The sequence below is a fragment of the Nerophis lumbriciformis genome, linkage group LG02, assembly GCF_033978685.3.
Source record: "Nerophis lumbriciformis linkage group LG02, RoL_Nlum_v2.1, whole genome shotgun sequence".
Classification (NCBI taxonomy): domain Eukaryota; kingdom Metazoa; phylum Chordata; class Actinopteri; order Syngnathiformes; family Syngnathidae; genus Nerophis; species Nerophis lumbriciformis.
In genome coordinates this window covers 11,882,501-11,907,279 of record NC_084549.2, presented here as the reverse complement: position 1 = coordinate 11,907,279, position 24,779 = coordinate 11,882,501, and the positions used below count along the sequence as shown (strand labels likewise).

Sequence of the window (24,779 nt, the reverse complement as noted above, 5' to 3'; positions counted from 1 at the left end):
AAAAACTTCGAAAAATAAAATAAGCCACTGGGAACTGATTTTTAATGGTTTTAACCCTTCTGAAATTGTGATAATGTTCCCCTTTAACCTTGTTGGAGCTACCGAACCCCGCCGTTTTCATATGCGCATTCACCGAACCCTTCTTTAGTGAAAAGTAAAATTATTTTTTTTTTCAAATTCAAGACCGTTTTATTTTCACGATGAGTCGGGTGTGTCTTGACCTCCGCGGCGGAGGGTTCGATCGAACCCAGGTTAAGAACCACTGATTTAGTACGATAGTTTGGTGCTTTACAGTCGAACTAGAATATGCAATTTCGGGGGAATTTGCGTGTGAATGGCTGACACACTGAAGCTGAACTAAAATGCTAAAAGGCAGCGTGGATGAACAAAATATGGGACTCATAAGGCGCAGATCAGCAAAACTAGCTAAAAAAGCTTAACATGTTAATGTTAACATGCTAACATTAACACGGCAACAGTATTTGTCAAATAACAAGTTAGCTATGGCTCTGAGGTGTTAGCATGCAAATCTTAGCATGACAAATGTTATGAGTCACAGGTACCAAGTTACATGACACTGAAGTGAACGGCTGTAAAGCTAGCTTAGAATGTTAGCACGCTAACAGTAAAAATGAGTCAAGTACCAAGTTATATGACTGAGGTGTAGGGCTGTAAAATTAGCTTGAAATGTTAGCTGGGCTAACAAGTGTCAAGTACCAAATTATATGACTGAGGTGTACGCCTGCAAAATTAGCTATTGTCGTTAGCATGCTATCGTTATGATGATAACCCGAGGGTCCCTGGTTCAATCCACACCTAGTACCAACCTCGTCATGTCCGGTGTGTCCTGAGCAAGACACTTCACCCTTGCTCCTGATGGGTGCTGGTTAGCGCCTTGCATGGCAGCTCCCTCCATCAGTGTGTGAATGTGTGTGTGAATGGGTAAATGTGGAAGTAGTGTCAAAGCGCTTTGAGTACCTTGAAGGTAGAAAAGCGCTATACAAGTACAACCCATTTAACGGTTAACATGTGTCAAGTACCAAGTTATACAACTCTGGGGTTTACGGCTGTAAAATTAGCGTAAAATGTTAGCATGTTAATGTTAGCATTCTAACAATTAACAAATACCAAGTTATATGACTGAGGTATAGGGCTGTAAAATTAGCTTGAAATGTTAGCTGGGCTAAAATTGTGTCAAGTACTAAGTTATACAACTCTGGGGTTTATGGCTGTAAAATTAGCTATAAAAGTTAGCATGCTAACGTTAGCATTCTAACAGTTAATATGAGTCACGTACCAAGTTATATGACTGAGGTATAGGGCTGTAAAATTAGCTTGAAACGTTAGCTGGGCTAACAAGTGTCAAGTACAAAGTTCAATGCGAGGTGTACGCCTGCAAAATTAGCTATTGTAGTTAGCATAGCTAACGGTTAACATGTGTCAAGTACCAAGTTATACAACTCTGGGGTTTACGGCTGTAAAATTAGCGTAAAATGTAACGTAATGTAATGTAATGTAACAGTTAACATGAGTCAAGTACCAAGTTATATGACAGAGGTGTACGCCTGCAAAATTAGCTATTGTAGTTAGCATGCTATCGTTATGATGTTAACAGTTAACGTGTCAAGTACCAAGTTATACAACTCTTGGGTTTACGGCTGTAAAATTAGCTATAAAAGTTAGCATGCTAATGTTAACATTCTAACAGTTAACATGAGTCAAGTACCAAGTTATATGACTGAGGTGTAGGGCTGTAAAATTAGCTTGAAATGTTAGCTGGGCTAACAAGTGTCAAGTCCCAAGTTATATGACTGAGGTGTACGCCTGAAAAATTAGCTATTGTCGTTAGCATGCTATCGTTATGATGATAACGGTTAACATGTGTCAAGTACCAAGTTATACAACTCTGGGGTTTACGGCTGTAAAATTAGCGCAAAATGTTATCATGCTAATGTTAGCATTCTAACAATTAACATGAGTCAAGTACCAAGTTATATGACTGAGGTATAGGGCTGTAAAATTAGCTTGAAACGTTAGCTGGGCTAACAAGTGTCAAGTACAAAGTTCTATGTGAGGTGTACGCCTGCAAAATTAGCTATTGTCGTTATTGTCGTTAGTATGCTATCGTTATGATGTTAACGGTTAACATGTGTCAAGTACCACGTTATACAACTCTGGGGTTTACGGCTGTAAAATTAGCTATAAAAGTTAGCATGCTAATGTTAACATTCTAACAGTTAACATGAGTCAAATACCAAGTTATATGACTGAGGTGTAGGGCTGTAAAATTAGCTTGAAATGTTAGCTGGGCTAACAAGTGTCAAGTACCAAGTTATATGACTGAGGTGTACACCTGCAAAATTAGCTATTGTCGTTAGCATGCCATCGTTATGATGTTAACGGTTAACATGTGTCAAGTACCAAGTTATACAACTCTGGGGTTTACGGCTGTAAAATTAGCGTAAAATGTTAGCATGCTAATGTTAGCATTCTAACAATTAACAAGTACCAAGTTACATGACTGAGGTATAGGGCTGTAAAATTAGCTTGAAATGTTAGCTGGGCTAAAATTGTGTCAAGTACCAAGTTATACAACTCTGGGGTTTATGGCTGTAAAATTAGCTATAAAAGTTAGCATGCTAACGTTAGCATTCTAACAGTTAATATGAGTCACGTACCAAGTTATATGACTGAGGTATAGGGCTGTAAAATTAGCTTGAAACGTTAGCTGGGCTAACAAGTGTCAAGTACAAAGTTCAATGCGAGGTGTACGCCTGCAAAATTAGCTATTGTAGTTAGCATAGCTAACGGTTAACATGTGTCAAGTACCAAGTTATACAACTCTGGGGTTTACGGCTGTAAAATTAGCGTAAAATGTAAGAATGCTAATGTTAGCATTCTAACAGTTAACATGAGTCAAGTACCAAGTTATATGACAGAGGTGTACGCCTGCAAAATTAGCTATTGTAGTTAGCATGCTATCGCTATGATGTTAACGGTTAACGTGTCAAGTACCAAGTTATACAACTCTTGGGTTTACGGCTGTAAAATTAGCTATAAAAGTTAGCATGCTAATGTTAACATTCTAACAGTTAACATGAGTCAAGTACCAAGTTATATGACTGAGGTGTAGGGCTGTAAAATTAGCTTGAAATGCTAGCTGGGCTAACAAGTGTCAAGTCCCAAGTTATATGACTGAGGTGTACGCCTGCAAAATTAGCTATTGTCGTTAGCATGCTATCGTTATGATGTTAACGGTAAACATGTGTCAAGTACCAAGTTATACAACTCTGGGGTTTATGGCTGTAAAATTAGCGTAAAATGTTAGCATGCTAATGTTAGCATTCTAACAATTAACAAGTACCAAGTTATATGACTGAGGTATAGGGCTGTAAAATTAGCTTGAAATGTTAGCTGAGCTAAAATTGTGTCAAGTACTAAGTTATACAACTCTGGGGTTTATGGCTGTAAAATTAGCTATAAAAGTTAGCATTCTAACGTTAGCATTCTAACAGTTAATATGAGTCACGTACCAAGTTATATGACTGAGGTATAGGGCTGTAAAATTAGCTTGAAACGTTAGCTGGGCTAACAAGTGTCAAGTACAAAGTTCAATGCGAGGTGTACGCCTGCAAAATTAGCTATTGTAGTTAGCATAGCTAACAGTTAACATGTGTCAAGTACCAAGTTATACAACTCTGGGGTTTACGGCTGTAAAATTAGCGTAAAATGTAAGCATGCTAATGTTAGCATTCTAACAGTTAACATGAGTCAAGTACCAAGTTATATGACAGAGGTGTACGCCTGCAAAATTAGCTATTGTAGTTAGCATGCCATCGTTATGATGTTAACGGTTAACATGTGTCAAGTACCAAGTTATACAACTCTGGGGTTTACGGCTGTAAAATTAGCTATAAAAGTTAGCATGTTAATGTTAACATTCTAACAGTTAACATGAGTCAAGTACCAAGTTATATGACTGAGGTATAGGGCTGTAAAATTAGCTAGAAATGTTAGCTGGGCTAAAATTGTGTCAAGTACCAAGTTATACAACTCTGGGGTTTATGGCTGTAAAATTAGCTATAAAAGTTAGCATGCTAACGTTAGCATTCTAACAGTTAATATGAGTCACGTACCAAGTTATATGACTGAGGTATAGGGCTGTAAAATTAGCTTGAAACGTTAGCTGGGCTAACAAGTGTCAAGTACTAAGTTATATGTGAGGTGTACGCCTGCAAAATTAGCTATTGTAGTTAGCATAGCTAACGGTGAACATGTGTCAAGTACCGAGTTATACAACTCTGGGGTTTACGGCTGTAAAATTAGCGTAAAATGTTAGCATGCTAATGTTAGCATTCTAACAATTAACATGAGTCAAGTACCAAGTTATATGACTGAGGTATAGGGCTGTAAAATTAGCTTGAAACGTTAGCTGGGCTAACAAGTGTCAAGTACCAAGTTCTATGTGAGGTGTACGCCTGCAAAATTAGCTATTGTCTTTAGCATGCTATCGTTATGATGATAACGGTTAACATGTGTCAAGTACCAAGTTATACAACTCTGGGGTTTACGGCTGTAAAATTAGCGTAAAATGTTAGCATGCTAATGTTAGCATTCTAACAATTAACATTAATATTAGTAAATATTAGTAAAACAGTTTTTCTTTTGTATATGTAATATTATTTTTAAAAATGTTTACTTTTCTTTAAGTGGTCTTTGGAAAATGTGGACATCCCCGGACTAAAACAACCCCTGGATTCATACCCCGGACTACACCAGCTTTAAAAACATCATCTTCACTAAAAAAAACTGTATCGACATTGGGCGCGGTTGTTGCTTACCCGCGGCGCTGAAGGCGACGAACATGTTCTCCCTGGGGTTGATGGTGTTGTCGTAAGGCCTGTTGCCCCACATGTGCGCGGCGCTGTTGACCAGCCAGGTGGCGTTGAGCACCACGGTGTACCGGAACAGTCCGGGCAGGAAGTATCCCACCAGGAGGGACTCGCCCCAGAAGTACCAGGGCACCAGCGTGGGCACCAGGAAGCACAAGACCACCACCGAGAGCTGGTAGTGCCTTTTTTGGAATGCATAGGATATGTCATCAATTGTACATTTAACACACAGTAGGGAAGAGATTCATATGGCTTAATCATTTTGCAATGCAGTCTGCTGAAAACGATGGAAAGCGCCACTCTACATAGGGTCAAAGTTGCACTTGCCACATAAGACATTTTAAGATATTCAATAGTGCACCCCCCCTCCTAATTCGTCACGTTTCATGTGTCGGGTAAACCGAGACGAATAGGGCCATATGAATCCCCTTCCTGTTGCCACGATGAACGGTTTCCTCTCCTTACCGCCTCTGAAACATGACCATTTTGTCGGCCTTCAGGTCGGACATCTCCACTTTGCGGCCCTTGGAGATGACGTCGGGGTGCTTGCGAACCAGCAGCCAGCCGACGTGGGCGAAGAAGAAGCCCCGCTTCGCATTGTGGGGGTCGGCGTCCGTCTCCGAGTACTTGTGATGGACTCGGTGGTCCCTCGCCCACTCGTAGATGTCGTTCTGCACATGCGCAGGGAGCCGTTATCAATCAGGGACGTTCACGCATTAAAATGAGGCTTAAAGGCCTACTGAAACCCACTACTACCGACCACGCAGTCTGATAGTTTATATATCAATGGTGAAATCTTAACATTTAGCTTACTAAAATGCAATTTTAAATTTTGCGCGAAATATCCTGCTGAAAACGTCTCGGTATGATGACGTCAGCGCGTGACGTCACGGATTGTAGCGGACATTTTGGGACAGCATTGTGGCCAGCTATTAAGTCGTCTGTTTTCATCGCAAAATTCCACAGTATTCTGGACATCTGTGTTGGTGAATGTTTTGCAATTTGTTCAAGGAACAATGGAGACAGCAAAGAAGAAAGCTGTAGGTGGGAAGCGGTGTATAGCGGCCGGCTGCAGCAACACAAACACAGCCAGTGTTTCATTGTTTACATTCCCGGAAGATGACAGTCAAGCTTTACCATTGGCCTGTGGAGAACTGGGACAACAGAGACTCTTACCAGGAGGACTTTGAGTTGGATGCGCAGACGCGGTACCGTGAGTACGCTTCCAAACATTTGATTGCTTGCCCGTACGTGCGTGCCGCTATGTGCATGTCACGTACGTAACTTTGGGGACTTTGGGGAAATATATGTGCTGTATGAACTTTGGGGAGGTGAACAGTACTTTGGGCTGTGGGATTGAGTGTGTTGTGCAGGTGTTTGAGTTGTATTGGTGGGTTATATGGACGGGTTTGTTATGCGGGATTAAATTGTGGCATATTAAATATAAACCTGGTTGTGTTGTGGCTAATAGAGTATATATATGTCTTGTGTTTATTTACTGTTTTAGTCATTCCCAGCCTAATATCAGGTCCCACCCGCCTCTCACAGCATCTTCCCTATCTGAATCGCTCCCACTGCACTCTAGTTCTTCACTCTCACTTTCCTCATCCACAAATCTTTCATCCTCGCTCAAATTAATGGGGAAATCGTCGCTTTCTCGGTCCGAATCGCTCTCGCTGCTGGTGGCCATGATTGTAAACAATGTGCGGATGTGAGGAGCTCCACAACCTGTGACGTCACACTACTCGTCTGCTACTTACGGTACAGGCAAGGCTTTTTTATCAGCGACCAAAAGTTGAGAACTTTATCGTCGATGTTCTCTACTAAATCCTTTCAGCAAAAATATGGCAATATCGCGAAATGATCGAGTATGACACATAGAATGGACCTGCTATCCCCGTTTAAATAAGAAAATCGCATTTCAGTCGGCCTTTAATGAAGCAGGTGTCCAACCTACCTGAAAGGCCATGGAGTTGGCAAGAACGAGGAAGGCCTTTAGGGGGGGTGACGCCTTGTAGGTTTTGTGGCTCCATAACCTGTGCGCGCCCGCTGTTATACCCAGGGCGCTGATCATGAAGCACACGCCAGCTGCGGAGGGCGACATAAAAAAAGTGTCAATATTGGACAAACAAGTACCGCACTTTCAGACTATAAGGTGCACTTGAAATCCTTTCATTTTCTCAAAAATCGACACTGCGTCTTATAACCCGGTGCGCCTAATGTGCGGAATAATTCTGGTTGTGCTTACCCACCTTGAAGCAATTTTATTTGGTACATGGTGTAATGATAAGTGACGAGTAGATGGCAGTCACACATAAGAGATACGTAGAGACGGCAATATGACGTCAGTAAGCAACACCCAAACTTTAAATGTTACATTGAAAATAAAAAATCTGTGAAAATTAGAGATGTCCGATAATGGCTTTTTTGCCTATATCCGATATTGTCCAACTCTTAATTACCGATTCCGATATCAACCGATACCGATATATACAATCGTGGAATGAACACATTATTATGCCTAATTTTGTTGTGATGCCCCGCTGGATGCATTAAACAATGTAACAAGGTTTTCCAAAATAAATCAACTCAAGTTATGGAGAAAAAAAATGCCAACATGGCACTGCCATATTTATTATTGAAGTCACAAAGTGCATCATTTTTTTTTAACATGCCTCAAAACAGCAGCTTGGAATTTGGGACATGCTCACCCTGAGAGAGCATGAGGAGGTTGAGGTGGGCGGGGTTGGTGGGGCGGAGTTATTAAGAGGTAGCGGGGGGTGTATATTAGAATGGAATAGAATAGAATAGAATGGACTTTATTGTCATTATATTTGCATATAACAAGATTAAGGACTCCAACTTAAGGTGCGGTAGTGGGAACAAATATGGGGTAAAAATAAATAAATAATAAAATAAAATAAATTACACAACAGGCAATAAAGAAAAAAACTAACAATTGAAATAAACAGGCTACTATCCAATAAGAATAATAACCAATCCTGTACAATATACAAAACACTATAGAAATACAAAATACTGTACAATATACAGAACAAGACAAGAGTACCGGAGTAATAAATAACAATCAGTGTCGGACGTATTGCACTTGAAGGGTAATACGGGTAATATATATAATAGGGTAGGATATTGTATAGGGGTCAATTATTATTATAAGTTAGAGTTCAAGATGGTGACAGCTCTGGGAAAGAAGCTGTCTCTGAGCCTGTTTGTTCTGGTTCTGATGCACCTGTAGCGCCTGCCCAATGGTAGCAGGTCGAACAGGTGGAAGCCAGGGTGATATTGTAGCGTCCCGGAAGAGTTAGTGCTGCAAGGGGTTCTGGGTATTTGTTCTGTTGTGTTTATGTTGTGTTACGGTGCGGATGTTCTCCCGAAATGTATTTGTCATTCTTGTTTGGTGTGGGTTCACAGTGTGGCGGATATTTGTAACAGTGTTAAAAGTTGTTTATACGGCCACCCTTAGTGTGACCTATATGGCTGTTGACCAAGTATGACTTGCATTCACTTGTGTGTGTGAAAAGCCGTAGATATTATGTGATTGGGCCGGCACGCAAAGGTCCCGTCCTTGCACGCTACACCGCTACAACAAAGATGACGGGGAGAAGACGCTGCCGAAGGTGAGCCACGTAAATAAGACCGCCCACAAAACAACGCATCCTGCAGCGACTGTCAGAAAGCGATTTGAAGATGATCTGTAAAACATAATCTTGCAACATTTTGACCAAAGAACCACCATTACCGTATTTTTCGGAGTAAAAGTCGCTCCGGAGTATAAGTCGCACCGGCCGAAAATGCATAATAAATAAGGAAAAAAACATATATAAATCGCATTTTTGGGGGGAAATTTATTTGATAAAAGCCAACACCAAGAATAGACATTTGAAAGGCAATTTAAAATAAAGAATAGTGAACAACAGGCTGAATAAGTGCACGTTATCCATCCATCCATTTTCTACCGCTTATTCCCTTTGGGGTCGCGGGGAGTGCTGGAGCCTATCTCAGCTACAATCGGGCGGAAGGCGGGGTACACCCTGGACAAGTCGCCACCTCATCGCAGGGCCAACACAGATAGACAGACAACATTCACACACTAGGGACCATTTAGTGTTGCCAATCAACCTATCCCCAGGTGCATGTCTTTGGAGGTGGGAGGAAGCCGGTATGAGGCATAAATAACCAACTGAGAACGTGCCTGGTATGTTAACATAACATATTATGGTAAGAGTCATTCAAATAACTATAACATATAGAACATGCTATACGTTTACCAAACAATCTGTCACTCCTAATCGCTAAATCCCATGAAATCTTATACGTCTAGTCCAGGGGTCGGCGAGCCGCATGCGGCTCTTTGATCACTCTGATGCGGCTCAGCAGCTTACTTGCTGAACCCCCCAATTTTCCCGTGAAACTTCCGGATTTCAGTGCCTCTCGCAGTAAACTCCCGGGATTAATATTCACCGATTTTCACCCTTACGGCTATAATAAGGGCCTATAATAAGGGCGTGCCATGATGGTACAACATTTAGCGCCCCCTACAATCTGTATTAACAACGTGCCAGCCTATCACTTTAATACAAAATATATCTTCTGCTTGCACACGTACGTGACAGCAATGCATACTTGGTCAACAGCCACACAGGTTACACTGACGGTGGTCATATAAATTAACTTTAACACTCTTACTAATAATGCGCCACACTTTGAACCAAAACCAAACAAGAATGACAAACACATTTTGGGAGAACATCTGCACCTTAACACAACATAAACACAACAGAACACACACCCAGAATCCCATGCAGCCCTGACTCTCCCCCCCTCCTCCCCCCCTCTCTGTGGTCGGTTGAGGTGGGCGGGGTTTGGTAGCGAAAGAGTTAGGGCTGCATGGGATTCTGGGTATTTGTCCTGTTGTGTTTATGTTGTGTTACGGTGCAGATGTTCTCCCGAAATTTGTTTGTCATTCTTGTTTGGTGTGGGTTCACAGTGTGGCGCATTATTAGTAAGAGTGTTAAAGGTTTTTTTTATACCGCCACCGTCAGTGTGACCTGTGTGGTTGTTGACCAAGTGTGAGTAAGCGGAAGCCCCATACAACGTGTGGCTGATCGGGCACGCTGACTGTAGTGTGTGCTATATGCTGTATCATCACGGCACGCATGACGCTGACAAGCGCCATTCATTAAAAACCTGTGTGCCGCACCAGCTTTCAAATTCCACATAAAGGTGTGGGCAGCGTGTCTGAGACCCCTGGTTTATACATAGCACAAAGCAAAAAAAACTTAGTATGCAGTGTTATTTCATTTAAAATTTCAAAAAAGATTTGCGGCTCCCATTGTTTACTATAATTTGTGAAACTGGTCAAAATGGCTCTTTGACTGGTAAAGGTTGCCGACCCCTGGTCTAGTCTCTTACGTGAATGAGCTAAATAATATTATTTGATATGTTACGGTAATGTGTTAATAATTTCACACATAAGTCGCTCCTGAGTATAAGTCGCACCCCCGGCCAAACTATGAAAAAAACTGCGACTTAAAGTCCAAAAAATATTGTTCATGTTATGTAGACCACAAGGAAGTGTTTTAAATGTAGAAAAAAATCCTAATACGACCCCTTTAATGCGCCTTATAATCCGGTGCGCCTTTTGTATGAAAATAGACCATCGTCAGTGCGCCTTATAATCCGGTGCGCCCTATGGTCCAGAAAATACGGTATGTGTACATTTCATGTTGTTGTTGTTGCTGTTGTGTGCATGCAGGGCCTTCTGTGCAGGCCAAAGACGAATTGTGTTGCAGCGCACAATGGACTGTCTATTGGAGCGGGGATTGTGCTTTGTCTTCCACTGTGAAATAATATGCAGCTCGGCATTGCAGAGACGTAGAGAGGGGAGGGGGAGCGGAGACAAAGTGGAGACTGTGGAGGAGAGCTTCATGCCTCTATTGTCTACTGCAGATTGTACGGATTTTATGTTAAAATGTGTTTAAATATTAAGAGTGCTAAGACACAAAAACAAAAATGGTAGGCGGTAGAACGCCGTTTTGGATGAGGGGTGTCCCAATCTGATATTGATATCGCAGCGATATCGCAGCACTATCAGATGATGTAAAAAAAAACTTTGATAAAAGCGCTCCGATACAAGCAGTCCTGCAGTAAGTTTACTTCTGCAAAGCTGGACAGCCAGTAAACGTCTGAATGTCCTCCAATAAGCACGCAAGGTTGGTCTTTTCTTGTGTTTTGTGAAGTCATTCACAAAAGGTAAACATAGTAGGTTAAAGTTAAAGTACCAATGATTGTCACACACACACACATTAGGTGTGGTGAAATTTGTCCTCTGCATTTGACCCATCCCCTTGTTCACCCCCTGGGAGGTGAGGGGAGCAGTGGGCAGCAGCGGTGGCCATGCCCAGGAATCATTTTTGGTGATTTAAAGAGGAACATTATCACCAGACCTTTGTAAGCGTCAATATATACCTTGATGTAGCAGAAAAAAGACCATATATTTTTTTAACCGATTTCCGAACTCTAAAATGGGTGAATTTTGGCGAATTAAACGCCTTTCTAATATTCGCTCTCAGAGCGATGACGTCACAACGTGACGTCACATCGGGAAGCAATCCGCCATTTTCTCAAACACTGAGTCAAATCAGCTCTGTTATTTTCCGTTTTTTCGACTGTTTTCCGTACCTTGGAGACATCATGCCTCGTCGGTGTGTTGTCGGAGGGTGTAACAACACGAACAGGGACGGATTCAAGTTGCACCAGTGGCCCAAAGATGCGAAAGTGGCAAGAAATTGGACGTTTGTTCCGCACACTTTACCGACGAAAGCTATGCTACGACAGAGATGGCAAGAATGTGTGGATATCCTGCGACACTCAAAGCAGATGCATTTCCAACGATAAAGTCAAAGAACTCTGCCGCCAGACCCCCATTGAATCTGCCGGAGTGTGTGAGCAATTCAGGGACAAAGGGCCTCGGTAGCACGGCAAGCAATGGCGACAGTTTGTTCCCGCAGACGAGCGAGCTAAACCCCCTATCAACCCTAGCTTCCCTGGCCTGCTGACATCAACTCAAACTGGACAGATCAGCTTTCAGGAAAAAAGCGCGGATGAGGGTATGTCTACAGAATATATTAATTGATGAAAATTGGGCTGTCTGCACTCTCAAAGTGCATGTTGTTGCCAAATGTATTTCATATGCTGTAAACCTAGTTCATAGTTGTTAGTTTCCTTTAATGCCAAACAAACACATACCAATCGTTGGTTAGAAGGCGATCGCCGAATTCGTCCTCGCTTTCTCCCGTGTCGCTGGCTGTCGTGTCATTTTCGTCGGTTTCGCTTGCATACGCTTCAAACCGATATGGCTCAATAGCTTCAGTTTCTTCTTCAATTTCGTTTTCGCTACTTGCCTCCACACTACAACCATCCGTTTCAATACATTCGTAATCTGTTGAATCGCTTAAGCCGCTGAAATCCGAGTCTGAATCCGAGCTAATGTCGCTATAGCTTGCTGTTCTTTCCGCCATGTTTGTTTGTGTTGGCTTCACTATGTGACGTCACAGGAAAATGGACGGGTGTTTATAACGATGGTTAAAATCAGGCACTTTGAAGCTTTTTTTAGGGATATTGCGTGATGGGTAAAATTTTGAAAAAAACTTCGAAAAACATAATAAGCCACTGGGAACTGATTTTTAATGGTTTTAACCATTCTGAAATTGTGATAATGTTCCCCTTTAACCCCCATTCCAACCCTTGATGCTGAGTGCCAAAGCAGGGAGGTAATGGGGCCCATTTTTTTAGTCTTTGGTATGACTCGGCCGGGTTTGAACTCACAACCTACCGATCTCAGTGCGGACACTCTGACCCAGTGGTTTTAACCTTGTTGGAGGTACCGAACCCCACCAGTTTCATATGCGCATTCACCGAACCCTTCTTTAGTGAAAAATATATATATATTTTTTTTCAAATTCAAGACAAAATTTTATATTTATTTACTGGTGCACAACATGAACCATGCATGAGCATCACCTTGTTCAAAGAACAAAACCAACACAGTGCATGAACTCACAACAAATTACATACCTGCAAATCAGATGGAAAATTAGAGGGAACATTGTTCATAATATGCCGATAGGGAGAAGTTTTTATTTTCACGATGAGTTGGGTGTGTCTCTACCTCCACGGCAGAGGCTCCGCCGAACCCCTGAGGCAGACTCACCAAACCCCTAGGGTTCGATCGAACCCAGGTTAAGAACCACTGCTCTAACCACTAGGCCACTGAGTAGGTTGGTACTAGGATATGCTACTAGGAGCTAGCAGCTAAACAACAGCTAAGCACACAATAGTGCACAAGCTAGACATACCTATTAAGTGTCCTTAAATGAACACTGTTACAGTCTAAAACACAATTGTCAATACAAACAAATATAAAATTATCAAAGTTGCATATTATTTACTTATCCGGAAAGTATCAAATGCGTCCGCATCATTCCACTTACCGGGTACTAGCTTATTAGTAAGCTTAATTAAAAAAATAAAAAAATAATCGTGGCTATTTACAGCTCCACTTCAACCTGAAGGTCCATTCCAGACGATTGATAATAAACACCATATTTTTCGGACTATAAGGCGCACTTAAAATCCTTTCATTTTCTCAAAACTCGACAGTGCGCCTTGTAACCCGGTGCGCCTTATGTAGGGAATAATTTTGGTTGTGCTTACCAACCTGGAAGTTATTTTATTTGGTACATGGCGAATTGATAAGTGTGACCAGTAGATGGCAGTCACACATAAGAGATACGCGTGGACTGCAATAAGACTCAAGTAAACGACGCCAACATTTTATATGTTCCATTGAAAATGTAGAATCCTGAAGCGACTGTCAGAAAGCGGTTAGAAGATGATCTGTAAAACATCATCTATGCAACATTTTGACCAAAGAACCACCATCACATGTTATGTAGACCACAAGGAAGTCTTTTACATTTAGAAAATAATAATAATAACATAACCCCTTTAATGCGCCCTATAATCCCGCATTTTGTATAGAAATAGACATGACGAGACCCGCTCATCGGCAGTGCGCCTTATAATCCGGTGCCCCCTATGGTCCGGAAAATACGGGTAGGTTAGGGTTTTTCATACCCAATTGATCAAACCTTTTCTAATATTCCTGTCATGACGTGGACTATGGGGTGGTTTGTTTTCCCGGAATGCAAAGGAATTGGATCGGACATGGGATGAAGGTAAATACATGTTTTAATTATTACTATGAAAAAAAAAAAAAAAGGCGCGCACAAGACGGAGACACAACTTGACTAATGAAACAAAAACTAGCACTTAGGCAGACTATGAACAAGAAACAAAAAACACTAAACAAAAACTCACGTGGCAAGAAAAGAGCAGCATGAACTATGACAGCATGAACTAAGGCATGAGCAGAGTGATGACAAACGGAGTGTCAGGGGTAGCAAGGGAAATGTCGCCAGGACGACCAACAGAAAATGACAGGCTTAAATAGCAGTGACATGATTGGCAACAGGTGCGTGAGTCCAAACAAATGACAGGTGAAACTAATAAGAAACCATGGTGACCTAACAAGGGAGCGTAAACAGGAACTAAAAAGAGTCTTAAACCAACAGGACATAACTAAAACAAAACATGATCACAAAGACATGACAGATCCCCCCTTAAGGACAGACACCAGATGTCCAAAAAAAACAAACCAAAAAACAAAGCAGGATCAAGAGACATGACAATTCCTCACTACAAAATAATGTAAGTACTGTATGATTCCTGCTGATATCATACTTGTTATATATCAGCCAGTACTCAATGCTCCAATATTTGTATCATATCAGTACACATCTACTGCATGCATAACCGCAATATTAATTGCTGTATTATTAATTTTGAAATAATTAAATGTGAACATTTAAAAAAACAACCCAATTTACTACAGATCCCGGACGGGTGTATGGTATACAAATGTCAGTAACAATTGTGGCTGGAGGCAACCTCTACATTCTTTTCTTTTTCTTATTCGCTCAACGAGAATTCAATGTAAGTATCATTAAATCTTTAAACTTGCAGTATTTTTGTTTAAAATTAACTCAGCCGTGCTTTTAATGCTGACTGTGCAGTTAGCTCCGTCTCACTATCACAACATTGGTTCTGTTGCTGCCATTTGTTAATAATAAATGACTATGCGGTTAAAGTGTCATGTCTGGGATCATGTTTTGTTTAAGTTATGTTCTGTTTGGTTTTTGGACTCTTTTTAGTTCCTGCTTTTTCACTCCCTTGTCTTGTTTCCATGGTTACCCATTAGTTTCACCTGTTCCACGTTTGGACTCACACACCTGTCACCAATCATGTCATTGTTATTTAAAGCCTGTCTTTTTCTGTTGGTCGGCCTGGCGACATTAACTCTGTTTTCCTCTATTACCCATGCCGCCCATGATACTCTTTGATGTCATAGTTCATATTTCTGGTCACAGTATGTGTTTTGTTTTTATGTCCATAGTTTTTGCCCTTGTGCTAGTTAATTATTTTCATAGCCAAGTTTGTTCTCCGCCCTGTGCGCACCTTTTGTTTGTTCTTTTTCTTAGTGTTAAAATAAAAGATGTATTTACCTTCAAGCCATGTCCAGTCTAGTTGTTTTGCATCCAGGGAAAGCAATCCGCACAGTAATTTGCGCCGCCATAGTCCACGTACTGACATAAAGAGAGCTAGTAATTCTCATTTCCGCTTTCTCGTGCTCTACAAATCATTAGGAAAGTTTAAGTTTTCACATTTCGAAGTAACAGCGTATCTCTAATTATCACCCCATCCTCTGTGCAGTCATAAATCAAAGTTGATGATGTTTGACTCCAGCCCTGTAGGTGGCGGTAAAGAGCTTTATAAAGTGGTTGGCCACTAAGTCAGGGGTCGGCAACCCAAAATGTTGAAAAAGCCTTAATGGACCAAAAATACAAAAAATAAATCTGTAAAAGTCTTATACAAAGTGTTATAATGAAGGCAACACATGATGTAGGTGTTTATATTAGCTATATTAGCCTACTATCAAAGGCTGACTCAAACCTACGTTGACAGAAATATTGAATTTTAATTTTTATTCTACACATTTTTGCAACATCGGAAATCATTAGTAAAATGGAGGCTTCTCACAGGATGAGATAGCTTCTGGAAATGACTTGCTCAGAATGGCCAAAGGTATAGATATAGTGTCCAAGTTTAAGGAAACGGCAGGCTGTCTTCTTCTAATGGATTTAATACAATCTTTGCCAGCTGGGTAACGTTTGCTGTGGTCTGGAACAACATGGCACACAAAACCTATGAGAAATGCAGCCAATTTTACACACATGTAATATGTCATGAGACATGCAAATACAAATTAAATACACAGAGGACATAGGTAAAGGAAATAAATGAGCTCAAATATACCTACAAACGAGGCGTAATAATGCAATATGTACATACAGCTAGCCTAAATAGCATGTTAGCATAGATTAGCTTGCTGTCACGCACTGACCAAATATGCCTGATTAGCACTCCAACAAGTCAATAAAATCAACAAAGCTCACCTTTGTGCATTCACCCACAGCATAAAACGTTTGGTGGACAAAATGAGACAAAGGAGGAGTGGCATAAAACACGCCTTTCTGTGGCAGCGTCGGAGAAAGTTGTACATGTAAACAAACAATGATGAGTTTAAGGATCGCTGAAATTAGTAGGACAAAACGGTGCTTGCCAAATACTCTCATCAGCGAAGCATGTTTAACATAAACAGTGGGATTTCTAACAATTAGGAAGGTTTGTGTCATGATTGTTCTCCTACAGAAAATATATTAAAACAAAACAAAAAAAAATTCTTCATTTTTTCCATTTTCACACATCTCTGAAAGAGGTCCAGGGAGCCGCGGGTTGCTGACCCTCGAACTAAGTGAAAGCATGTTGTCTACAAACTTCCAGAAAAATTGTGTGGAAAGTTAATCTTCAACTTTCCATGGGAGTGGTTTAGAACAAATGGAAATTAGCTTTTCGGGTAATTGTACGTGTAGTTTTATTGCAACATACTTCTTACTTTTACTTGAGTATTTTTGTGAAGAAACGCAACTTTTACTCCATTACACTTGAGTTTAATTTTGATCCCTAAATGTATTTATACCATTGTATTCATTCATAATCTATTTATTACCGCTTGCAAAGACACATTAATTTGGCTCGTTAGAGAGACTACATGACTAAGCACTATTGACGTTAGACTCCGTTTCATGTCACCGATCAAACGGAGCCTGGTGGTCACATGACCACAGTCAAACTTCACACAGTAAAACGTGACACAAGGTCAAACGAGACACAAGGTCAAACGAGGCCGCATGACTCTTCAGTGTTTACTCTGCAAACTATGAAAAAGAACATTCATATGCGCTGTCATCTTGTGTACAGTACGAATGTTGACTCCCAACTAGAGAAAACTGATAAAACTTTTTTTTTTTTTGCAAATAATCATTCACTTTAGAATTTGATGCCAGCAACACGTGACAAAGAAGTTGGGAAAGGTGGCAAAAAATACTGATAAAGTTGAGGAATGCTCATCAAACACTTATTTGGAACATCCCACAAGTGTGCAGGCTAATTGGGAACAGGTGGGTGCCATGATTGGGTATAAAAACAGCTTCCCAAAAAATGCTCAGTCTTTCACAAGAAAGGATGGGGCGATGTACACCCCTTTGTCCACAACTGCATGAGCAAATAGTCAAACAGTTTAAGAACAACAATTTTAAAAGTGCAATTGTAAGAAATTTAGGGATTTCAACATCTACGGTCCATAATATCATCAAAAGGTTCAGAGAAATCACTCCACGTAACATTGAATGACCGTATCCTTCGATCCCTCAGACGTCACTGTATCAAAAACCGACATCAATCTCTAAAGGATATCACCACATGGGCTCAGGAACACTTCAGAAAACCACTGTCACTAAATACAGTTGGTCGCTACATCTGTAAGTGCAAGTTAAAGCTCTACTATGCAAAGCGAAAGCCATTTATCAACAACATCCAGAAAGGCCGCCGGCTTCTCTGGGCCCGAGATCATCTAAGATGGACTCATGCAAAGTGGAAAAGTGTTCTGTGGTCTGACGAGTCCACATTTCAAATTGTTTTTGGAAATATTCGACATCGTGTCATCCGGACCAAAGGGGAAGCGAACCATCCAGACTGTTATCGACGCAAAATTCAAAAGCCAGCATCTGTGATGGTATGGGGGTGCATTAGTGCCCATGGCATGGGTAACTTACACATCTGTGAAGGGACCATTAATGCTGAAAGGTACATACAGGTTTTGGAACATCTAAGCGCCGTCTTTTTCATGGACGCCCCTGCTTATTTCAGCAAGACAATGCCAAGCCACATTCAGCACGTGTTACAACAGCATGGCTTCGTAAAAAAAGAGTGTGGGTAATTTCCTGCCCCGCCTGCAGTCCAGACCTGTCTCCCATCGAAAATGTGTGGCGCATTATGAAGCGTAAAATGCGACAGCGGAGACCCCGGACTGAAGCTCTATATAAAACAAGAATGGGAAAGAATTCCACTTTCAAAGCTTCAACAATTAGTTTCCTCATTTCCCAATCGTTTATTGAGTGTTGTTGAAAGAAAAGGTGATGTAACACAGTGGTGAACATGCCCTTTCCCAACTACTTTGGCACGTGTTGCAGCCATGAAATTCTAAGTTAATTATTATTTGCAAAAAAAAAAAAAAAGTTTATGGGTTTGAACATCAAATATCTTGTCTTTGTAGTGCATTCAATTGAATATGGGTTGAAAAGGATTTGCAAATCATTGTATTCCGTTTATATTTACATCTAACACAATTTCCCAACTCAAATGGAAACGGGGTTTGTAGTACATGCTGTAGTAATGTCGCTTTGTCTCTCTCACACACACCAACTACGGTTGTAGTGTAAGTAGGTTCCAATAAAATTGCTACTAAATACATCAGAAGTTACTCAACACACTGTTAAAAAAAAATGATGGTAAAAAACAGCTGTGGTTCCCAGGAATTCACCGTAAAAAATACAGTCACGATGTATAGGACATTACGGTATGTTGATGTTGGATCCGTTATTTTTACAGTTCTCGGTAAATTACTAAGAAAAAAAACTGATGTATTATTAACTTGTTTACCAAAAAACTATATAATTTACGGTAAAATATTGGCAGCTATGGTTGTCAGGAATTCAGCGTAAAAAATACAGTCACGATGTATAGGACATTACGGTATGTTGATGTTGGATCCGTTATTTTTACAGTTTCCGGTAAATTACTAAGAAAAAAACTGATGTATTATTAACCTGTTTACCAAAAAACTATAGAATTTACGGTAAAACATTGGCAGCTATGCTTGCCAGGAATTCACCGTAAAAAATACAGTCATGATGTATTGGACATTACAGTATGTTGATGTTGAATCCGTTATTTTTTACAGTTTCCGGTAAATTACTAAGAAAAAAACTGATGTATTATTAACCTGTTTACCAAACAAACTATAGAATTTACGGTAAAATATTGGCAGCTATGGTTGCCAGGAATTCACCGTAAAAAATACAGTCACGATGTATAGGACATTACGGTATGTTGAAGTTGAATCCGTTATTTTTTACAGTTTCCGGTAAATTAGTAAGAAAAAAACTGATGTATTATTAACCTGTTTACCAACAAAACTATGGAATTTACGGTAAAATATTGGCAGCTATGGTTGCCAGGAATTCACCGTAAAAAATACAGTCATGATGGCATTACGGTATGTTGATGTTAGATCCGTTATTTTTACAGTTTCCGGTAAATTACTTAGGAAAAAACTGATGTATTATTAACCTGTTTACCAAAAAAACTATAGAATTTACGGTAAAATATTGGCAGCTATGTTTACCAGGAAGTCACCGTAAAAAAATACAGTCACGATGGCATTACGATATGTTGATGTTAGATCCGTTATTTTTACAGTTTCCGGTAAATTACTAAGAAAAAAAACTGATGTATTATTAACCTGTTTACCAAAACAACTATAGAATTTACGGTAAAATATTGGCAGCTATGGTTGCCAGGAATTCACCGTAAAAAATACATTCACAATGTATAGGACATTACGCTATGTTGATGTTGAATACGTTATTTTTACAGTTTCCGGTAAATTACGAAGAAAAAAACTGATGTATTATTAACCTGTTTAGCAAAAAAAACTATAGAATTTATACAGTAAAATATTGGCAGCTATGGTTGCCAGGAATTCACCGTAAAAAATACAATCACGATGTATAGGACATTACGGTATGTTGATGTTGAATCCGTTATTTTTACAGTTTTCGGTAAATTACAAAGAAAAAAAACTGATGTATTATTAACCTGTTTATCAAAAAACTATAGAATTTACGGTAAAATATTGGCATCTATGGTTGCCAGGAATTCACCGAAAAAATACAGTCACGATGTATAGGACATTACGCTATGTTGATGTTGAATCCGTTATTTTTTACAGTTTCCGGTAAATTACTAAAAAAAAAACTGATGTATTATTAACCTGTTTACCAAAAAAACTATAGACTTTACGGTAAAATATTGGCAGCTATGGTTGCCAGGAATTCACCGTAAAAAAACCCAGTCACGATGGCATTACGGTATGTTGATTTTAGATCCGTTATTTTTACAGTTTCCGGTAAATTACTTAGGAAAAAACTGATGTATTATTATTAACCTGTTTACCAAAAAAACTATAGAATTTACGGTAAAATATTGGCAGCTATGTTTGCCAGGAATTCACCGTAAAAAATACAGTCACGATGTATAGGACATTACAGTATGTTGATGTTGAATCCGTTATTTTTTACAGTTTCCGGTAAATTACTAAGAAAAAAACTGATGTATTATTAACCTGTTTAGCAAAAAAACTATAGAATTTCGGTAAAATATTGGCAGCTATGGTTGCCAGGAATTCACCGAAAAAATACAGTCACGATGTATAGGACATTACGGTATGTTGATGTTGAATCCGTTATTTTTTACAGTTTCCGGTAAATTACTAAGAAAAAAACTGATGTATTATTAACCTGTTTACAAAAAAAACTATTACATTTACAGTAAATCACTGGCGGCTGTTGTTGCCAGGAATTCACCTTAAAACAAATTAGGGCCAATTCTAATGTTGCCACTCAGCCTATCCCCAGGTGGGAGAGGACGGAGTACCCGGAAACTCCTCACAAAAAGACCCCGAGCCAGGGAATTGAACCCAGGACCTTCTCGCTGTGAGGCGCAAACGCAAACAACAGGCGCCAAATGTCTTTGTTTCCGAGACATGTCAGAGGTACGTGAGGATTTTACTTGAAAGTATTTGTACAACCTTTCACTGGACAACTCACAACACAGCCTTACGCAACATGTTCCTTCAAGTGAGCTATTAAAAATGAGCCTTAAATGCTCCGTATTTGCTAAATAGCTGCTTTTGCAACCAGTTCCAACACACTTAAACACAGTGTGGTTCATTTCGATGTACTTTACATTGAAGCACATAACATCTCATCATGTCTGAAACCAATCACTACAAAAATACAAGAAAATATGTCGCTGGCCGAAAGTTAACTCTGCTAATGCTTTAACACAAACCCCAAAAAGGTAAGCTGTGAATTTAAATGTACAATCTGCAAAATCTTTAATTTAGACATAATAATACCGCACATTTCAGAGTATTTGAAAATGAATACAATTTCTCATTATTTTCACAGTAAAATGGTGTGTTTTTCTACGTATTATAACCATAGTCATTTAGGTTATCTACCGTTTCTTGGTTTGCAGGAACCCACCGTATTTGCTACTGTGGTAAACTATTTTTGAGTTTTACAGTGTTTTATTGTTGCTATTTACCAACTGCTTGTCGTAGTTTTTAAGGTCATTTTTGTTACAGTGCAGTTACTCCGTAGTTGAGTAGTTTTTTCACTGAATAGGACGACTGGTTTTACTTTTTACTTTGATTCGAGTTACTCTCGTCCAGTGCTTTTCGAAAAGCATTCACTCTCTAAATAAATAGTACCATTTGTCTATGAAATTGTTATAAGTACACCTCTGTACAACCTGGTTTCCTTATTAACATTGAAGAAAACAAAAAAAAATAACAAACATAGCTCAATTTACAACAAATAACTGTATTAACATTGTTTTTAGTCTGAAATAGAAAAGATTGAGAGTGAATTCCCCAAAACATTGTATCCTTATTTACTAGCAATATTTGTTTTGACCTTCTTGAACCAGTTGCTACTGAAAAATTAAATAAAGTCATTAAGTAGTAATAAATTCAAATTGATCCGCAACATTAATTAAGGAGCACAATATACAAACACTTGAAACTACAAAACAAAAATGAATGAAAAAAAAAATCAGAACAAATTGGTTTATCGAAATGAGGATTGATGGCAACAATAAGCATGTTTTGGAGTGCACCGTTTTTTGAAAAGGGGTTTGAAGCATGATACTGATAAAGCATATTTCCCGAGCTCACACACGCCCCCTTAGGCATCGCACCGGGCCCCCCTATTTGAGAACTGATCCAGTCTAAAGTCACAGTACTCTCCCTTGAGTACAATTTTTGGCTACTTGCCCAACCGCTGCATTGGAATTTTGAAACTAATTTTTAGGGACATGAGGCAAAAAAAAAACCTCCAAAAAACAGAAAACATGGTAATTAACATTTAAAACTATTATATCACTGATACAATGATATGTTTTGTGATATGTGGTTAGTGTCTGCCCTGAGATCGGTAGGTTATAAAGACTATAAAAATGGGACCCATTACCTCCCTGCTTGGCTCTCTCAAGGGTTGGAACTGGGGGTTAAATCACCAAAAATGATTCCCGGGCGCGGCCACCGCTGCTGCCCACTGCTCCTCTCACCTCCCAGGGGGTGATCAAGGGTGATGGGTCAAATGCAGAGAATAATTTCGCCACACCTAGTGTGTGTGTGACAATCATTGGTACTTTATCTCTTAACATAGGCCCTTTTCCACTGCAGGAACTTTTCCATTTTGCCGTGCAGATGACATACATCCCAGCATTTACTGGCTCTCTGCCACACTACAGTCCAAGTGGAGAGACCGGAGGGGCCGCGAAGCTAGCGTTGAGCGTCGAGAATGGACGAGCATCAACGAGCTAAAGGAGCATGTATCCTGTGGAGAATGCATATGTTTAAGAGTTCTTTCTTTATTCATATTCATGTTTAATTCAGCTAGTGTTTTTCTATTTGTACTCTTCCTATTTTTTCATTTTATGTCCGCAAGTAAACTGCGTGTGTTACCTTGAAGGCTTGCACTGTAGGAGTTGGAGTACTCCCTTTAGAACAATGAGGCTGTATTCCTGTCTGGACAGGTGGGGGCTTTCTTCGGATGCAAGAAGTTGTCTCTTCCGTTTGAATGTTAGACCAATTCGAGAAGCCGATATGAATGTATTGGTGTGGGCTGGTCTCCTGAAGCTTTAGCAAAACTTGATAATATTCCTATTCTGTCTTGATGGTCCTTCTTACTCTGTCATTTGAAAGAACTTGGGATTGACCAGTGACTTTAATTCCCTGAGAGGGAATACTGGCCAGACGCAACAATTCCTAGACGGATTTTTGCTCATCCGCGTGGACTGGACATTGGCCGGGGCTAGTGGGCAGCCTTGGACAGAGTCGGCTCTCTTGTTTGCTTTGTTGTGTCTGCTCCTGACTTTGACCGTGTGGCCGTCCCTCCCCAGCAGACGATGGTGTAGAGCAGTGCAGAGGTGGGTGTTGAAATTATGTTTTTGGTTTTTTTGTGCAATCGTATGTGCGCAATATTATTTATTGCTCATATTTTGATTTTTTTTTTTACTTTGTAGCTGTATGTAGAAGTGGCAGCTGGTTGCATCAGCTCTGTGCTCTCTTAATGTAGTTTATGTCCTCTGTGTTCTTTGCTGTATGTTTATCTCTTGTTTATCTTATTTTTATGGACTTTTTGTGTCTGCACTGCAACTGCGTGATTTCCCCATTGTGGGATAAGTAAAGCCTATCTCATACTATCACTTGGTAGTTGACACATGCTAACTTTTATTGCTCATTTTTTTGTTGTTTTTTTGTTGTGTTTTACTTGTCCGGGGTGTATACTCTGGTGCCGCTGGGTTAGGCTCCAGCCTCAAAAAGTCCACTGAAATCTTCTGATTGTTTTAAATAACAAAGATAAATAGACCCACTTTTAGAAAGCCCACTATTTGGCATGTTGTGTTTCTTTATGCTTCACAGATAAGGGCGTTCTGGCGGGTGTTGTGTTGTCCGAATCTGTTCGGCGGTCCATTCAAGCGCCTCTGTGCCATATACTGTGTATCAGCTTGTAGGTTCAATGTGCATGACTAAATAGCTTAGTTGCTCAGACTGTAACGTGTTTATATAAAAGTGTTGATTGGGTGTGTCATTTCTTGATGAGGAATGACGTCTCTTGTTTTCAGCCAGTCCGTCTTGAGTTTTTCAATATGTGGCTTTCAGCAATGCTAGCAGGCTAGCGCTAAATATGATGTGTTTGGTTACTTTGAGATAAAACAGACATTTATAATTTGTTAGAGCTGTCAAATTTGTTTTCCTTTTAATCAGATTAATCACATTTTGGATTTTGGATTCATCACAATTAATCAGAGGTGATTACGCGCTGGCATAATTAAAATTTGCTTCAGAAAGGACCTCAATATTTGTACACAAATGCGATTTTAGTTTTTATTTGGTTTTAAATGAATGCATTCATTTTAGAGATGTCCGATAATGGCTTTTTTGCCGATATCCCGATATTGTCCAACTCTTAATTACCAATTCCGATACCGATA

General features: G+C 39.9%; 1 protein-coding gene across 2 annotated transcripts in view; it reads right to left on the bottom strand.

Moving 5' to 3' along the window:
• scdb (stearoyl-CoA desaturase b) overlaps window positions 1–24,779 on the bottom strand; it is a 47,233-nt gene that overhangs the window by 7,694 nt on the left and 14,760 nt on the right. For both annotated transcript variants that reach the window (XM_072915522.1, XM_061937759.1), the window contains exons 3-5: window positions 6,850–6,980; window positions 5,358–5,563; window positions 4,842–5,074 (exon numbers count right to left, since the gene is read on the bottom strand). In XM_072915522.1, coding sequence (XP_072771623.1) covers window positions 4,842–5,074; window positions 5,358–5,563; window positions 6,850–6,980 — 570 coding nt within the window. The remainder of the gene's footprint in view (window positions 1–4,841; window positions 5,075–5,357; window positions 5,564–6,849; window positions 6,981–24,779) is intronic.